The sequence below is a fragment of the Nannospalax galili genome, unplaced genomic scaffold (genome assembly GCF_000622305.1).
Source record: "Nannospalax galili isolate Female #2095 unplaced genomic scaffold, S.galili_v1.0 scaffold842, whole genome shotgun sequence".
Lineage (NCBI taxonomy): Eukaryota > Metazoa > Chordata > Mammalia > Rodentia > Spalacidae > Nannospalax > Nannospalax galili.
In genome coordinates this window covers 1,010,083-1,014,615 of record NW_008349291.1, presented here as the reverse complement: position 1 = coordinate 1,014,615, position 4,533 = coordinate 1,010,083, and the positions used below count along the sequence as shown (strand labels likewise).

The following is a 4,533-nucleotide window of genomic DNA, read 5'->3' as shown; positions in this document are numbered from 1 at the left end:
GCCCCCGCCCCGCCGGCACCGACCCCTCTCCCCCGCCCCTTCCCACGCTCCGGCCCGTGGCCCCCGGCGCGCGCGCGCGTACACACGCGAGCCCAGGCGGCATGCAAATGAGGTACCCAGAGGTGGGGGGCCCTGGCGGGGGGATGGGGAGAGGGACCCCGGGGATGCGCGTCCCCGAGCGCGCCCCCAGCACCTGTTCCCGGCTTCCGCGCTCGCTCCTGCGCGCGCCGACCTCGCGCCCCGCAGAGCGGGCCGGGCTCGCGCGCGCAGACCCCCTCCTGGCAGCCCTTGCCGCCCGCTGTCCCCGCGCCGCTCATTGGCCGTCGCACCCTTAGGGCCCGCCCCGCATGCGGGCTCGGCCACTCGGGGCTGACGGGCACGCGTCGGAAGGGAGTTGGGGTGGGGGAGGGTCGAGGGATCACTTTCCCACTTCCTCGGTGTGCTCCAGAGAGCCAGCTTCTGGTCCAGACTACCCCGTGTTGCGAGCCATAGGATCCTGGAAAGGTTGTCACTGTCTGGACCCCTTGCTGTGAGCCTGTTAAAAGGGGATGCAAGGTTGGGGGTAGAGCTCTTGCCTAGTATGCTCGAGGCCCAGAGTTTGATCCCCAGCACCATACACGAAGAAAACTGTAAAACCCCAAACAAACCAGAAAAACTGTCTAAAGAGGAGAGCAGGATCCACCTTCAGCATCGGCCACGAGCTGCACCAGTGCACGCCATTCCCACGAGTCCAGGGTCTAGTGGCGGTGCTAGTTTATCGAGTGCTTTCTGTGTTCTAAGGACATTTTAAAAGTTTCCTAATGCCAGTTGAGTCGAGTCTCCACACAGTCTAGGTCTATCCATTTTTACAGAGGAGGAAACTGACTCAGAGGCAAAGCCACTTGCAGAATCACTTGCTAATAATTGGCGGAACTGAATTCAAAACCTGCCCTGGGAGACCTCCAGAGTTCCCCGACCCCCATCCTTCGTAGGCCCAGTTCATCTTGTTCTTTGGGCCACCGAGGTCCATAAGACCCATTTGGAGTCTTGTTCCTGCTGTTTACCAGCTAAGGGAACTTGAGCAACTGACTTGACTTTCCTCTGCCTTGGTTTCCCTATTTGGAAAATGGAAAGGGTGTGCCCTCGTTCAAAAGGGTTGGCGTGAGGTAGCTGCTCATGACCATAGATGTCCCTGAGCACATTTGTGTGCAGGGTGAGTAGATAAAAAACGAAATTCCGTCTTGCAGATCACTTAACCGAGCTCAGAGTTACAAGTAAGCATCTTGCCCAAAATCACACAGAAAGAAATGGATAGTTTCAGCATTTGAACTGCATATCTGACAAAGCCCAGATATATGGGCTTTGCACCTTAGATATATGTCTTTCTTCACAATCAGCATCAGATTTTGCCTAGGAAGGGTTGGAGAATCCTGGGAAACACTACAGGGAGCTGGGCAGTCAGTACCTCTTATCAATTAGTACAGTATCTGTTCTACCCAACTCAGTAGACTTACAGGGATGGATGAGATGTTGGGGGACACGGGTGATCAGACCCTCACTACGCTAACGCCACCCCCTCTCCTCTCTTAGCCGGCTCCAGTACCCAGACTCAAGCTCCCCACTGCTCAATGGACAACCCCAACCCAGACCCGTTGCCTTCAACTTTGCCTGGGGAAGAAGAGACACCTCTGTCCTTTCTTCCTCCTGCTCCCCAGGGCCGCCGAGGCCGACCACCAGGGGTAGCCACCTCCAGTCGGACGCTCAAGTCCTCCCTCCCTCGAAAGAGGGGCCGCCCCCCCAAGTCAGTGCAGGAGTCCCCGCTGACAGCGCCGGTGGACAGCGGTGCCAGCAGCGACCTCCTGTTGATCGATGATCAGGGTGTGCCCTATACAGTCCCTGAAGGGTCAGCAGCAGATGGGCCCCAGGGCTCAGAGGGTCCCAAGAGGGCCCCACATTTCTGCCCAGTATGTTTGAGAGCCTTCCCCTACCTCTCTGACCTGGAGCGCCACAGCATCTCGCACTCAGAGTTGAAACCACACCAGTGCCAGGATTGCGGCAAAACCTTCAAGCGGTCCAGCCACTTGCGACGTCATTGTAACATCCATGCTGGCCTGCGGCCCTTCCGTTGTGTGCTCTGCCCTCGGCGCTTCCGAGAGGCCGGGGAGTTGGCACACCACCACCGCATCCATTCTGGCGAGCGCCCATACCAATGCCCCTCCTGCCGGGTGCGTTTCACCGAGGCCAATACTCTTCGGCGTCATTACAAGCGGAAGCACCCCGAGCTCGTGGGGATGCCTGTACGAGTGTGTCCCCCAAACCCACGACCCGAACCACTATGGGACGAGGATGAGGATGAGGGTGCCCCTGCCCCAGCAGAGGCGCATGAGGAGGAGCCTGAAGAAAGGGAGCCCGCTTGACCTGTATTCCCTGTCACTGCTCCTCTGTCTGGGTTTACAGCAGCGAATTCAGCTGGTGCTGTGCCCAGGCCAGGAGGCCAACACACCCTTGATTCTGGTGGTCTTCCTGTCGTGGGAGGGGGTCGAAAGCAGGGACCTGAACTTCCAGGTCCTGAGGCCTTCTGGCACCTTCCTGCAGACTAACAAGCCCTGGGAAGCAGGGGCTGTGGAAATAAATCCCTGCCTACTGACTTCCTGTGTGTGTTCCATATTGTGCCCCTCCCTTCTAGAGTTCTTTACTTATATTGAAGAGAATCCCATTTCAGGACCTGAATCTTCTATACAAATGTAACTCTAGGTCCACTCTTTCCATTCAGGCTACATTCCTAGAAATTCCACACAGGACACTTTTTACCCTGTGTTCTTGTCTTGACTTCCTATTTGGAAGGATAAAACTAAGTTGAGGGTTGGGAATGTAACTTGGTAATGTACCTTGAACGTGCAAGGTCTGGGTTCAGAGCCCAGCTGAGGTGTGAGGATGGTGATGAACAGAATTGACAATTTCGAGGTGGGGTGTGGTGGTACACACCTTTAGTTCCAGTGCTCCAGAAACAGGGGCAGGCATAGTTCTGTGTGTTTCTGGCCAGCATGTGCTACATAGTGAGATCCTATTCCAAAACACAAAAAGATTGGTCTGAAAATCAAAGAGGTTTAGGCTTGTGTGGTAGAACTCAATTTAGAGAGAATGGATGACATTTAACTGAAGGTGAGGCTTAAAGGAAGCACTCGAGTTGAGTATCTTATTAAAGTTTACTTTTTTTTTTTTTTTTTCTATTTTTTTTTTAGGCAGGGTTTCCCTATAGTTCCAGCTGGCCTGGAACTTACTCCCTGTTTTGGCGCGGGGGCTGTTTTTTTTTTTTTTTTTTTTTTTTTTTTTTTTTTTTTTTCTATTTCTTTTTGAGGCAGGGTTTCCCTATAGTTCCAGCTGGCCTGGAACTTACTACTGGCTTTGATCCACCTGCCTCTGCCTCCTGAGTACTGAGATTAAAGACCTGTGTTACCACATCTGGCGAGATATTTTAATTTAGGCTTAAGCACAAAAGTCAGGAGAAAGACATGCCCAAGAGCATGGGTATGGGTTTCTCAAAGATGCATTGCTTGGAAGGACTTCCCAAAGCAAGAGTATCGGGACTTAACTGTTAAGAGGATGTTGAGAGGTGGACACCACTGCCAATCAGGCCCTGGAAAGGGAAAAGGTATGAGAAGGGAGAGAGCTTGGCAGGTGGGCTGAATAGGACTGGGCTTTGTTGTTTGTAGTGGGGCTGAGTTAAGAGAAAGTTTTATAGAGTTCTGAGAAGGGTAAAGTGTGGTAAAACTAAAGTTCTCAACTTCAGCATGCACCTGATTATCTGGATGGTATTTCAAAGCAGATGGCTCCCAGGCCCCACCCCAAAGCTTTCTATTCAGTAGGTCTGGGGCTGGGAGCTGCATGTTGATTGATGCCACTGGCTGCCTTAAAGGAATACTTTCAAGGTGCAAGACAGAACTACAAGCATACAAGCTATGAGAGAGAAACTAGGCATGGTGGCTCATCTCTCTAATCCCAGCACTTCCAAAAGCTCAGGCCGGTAGATTGCTTCAAGTTCGAGGCCAGCTTGGCCTTGATAGAGAGTTCCTGGCCAGCCTGAGCTAGTGGGAGACCTTGCCTCAAACAAATTCTTAAGATTATGAGAGTAGTGCCGCTTAAATGCTATGGGACAGGGTTTTAGGTAGTGTGGGGAGGCAGGACTGGGGAAAGGGGCGTGGTTGGGGGCGTGGCTTAAGTGGGAGGATGGAATTCCAAAAGTAGGGCCTTGGAGAGAGGGAAGAACGGGACGAATCTGGTGGAGGTACCGCGTAAAGGCCGGGGCCTATAAGAACACGCTCGGAAAGTGGGCGGGCCTCAGGCCAGGGGGCGGAACTCAAGCGTGAGACCTGAACCCAGGGTGTGTCCTAACCGGATGTCTGGGGCCTGTGGGCGGTGTCCTAAAAAGAAGCGGGCGCCCTGAGCGCAGGCGCACCTAGCTCCGCTCACCCACCGGAAACGGCCTCTGCTTCCCCTCCCCTCCGTCCCGCGGTGCTGAGACAGTGCGCCGGCGCAGTTTCCCCTTCCCGGTTT

At 54.0% G+C, this 4,533-nt stretch overlaps 1 protein-coding gene across 1 annotated transcript; it reads left to right on the top strand.

Annotated features, from left to right (window-relative positions):
- On the top strand, positions 1 to 2,626 carry Znf524 (zinc finger protein 524). Its single transcript, XM_008846641.3, has 2 exons — positions 1 to 112; positions 1,570 to 2,626. The coding sequence occupies exon 2, from the start codon at positions 1,608 to 1,610 to the stop codon at positions 2,394 to 2,396; it is 789 nt and encodes a 262-aa protein (XP_008844863.2). The 5' UTR covers positions 1 to 112; positions 1,570 to 1,607; the 3' UTR covers positions 2,397 to 2,626.
- Positions 2,627 to 4,533: the final 1,907 nt, after the last annotated feature.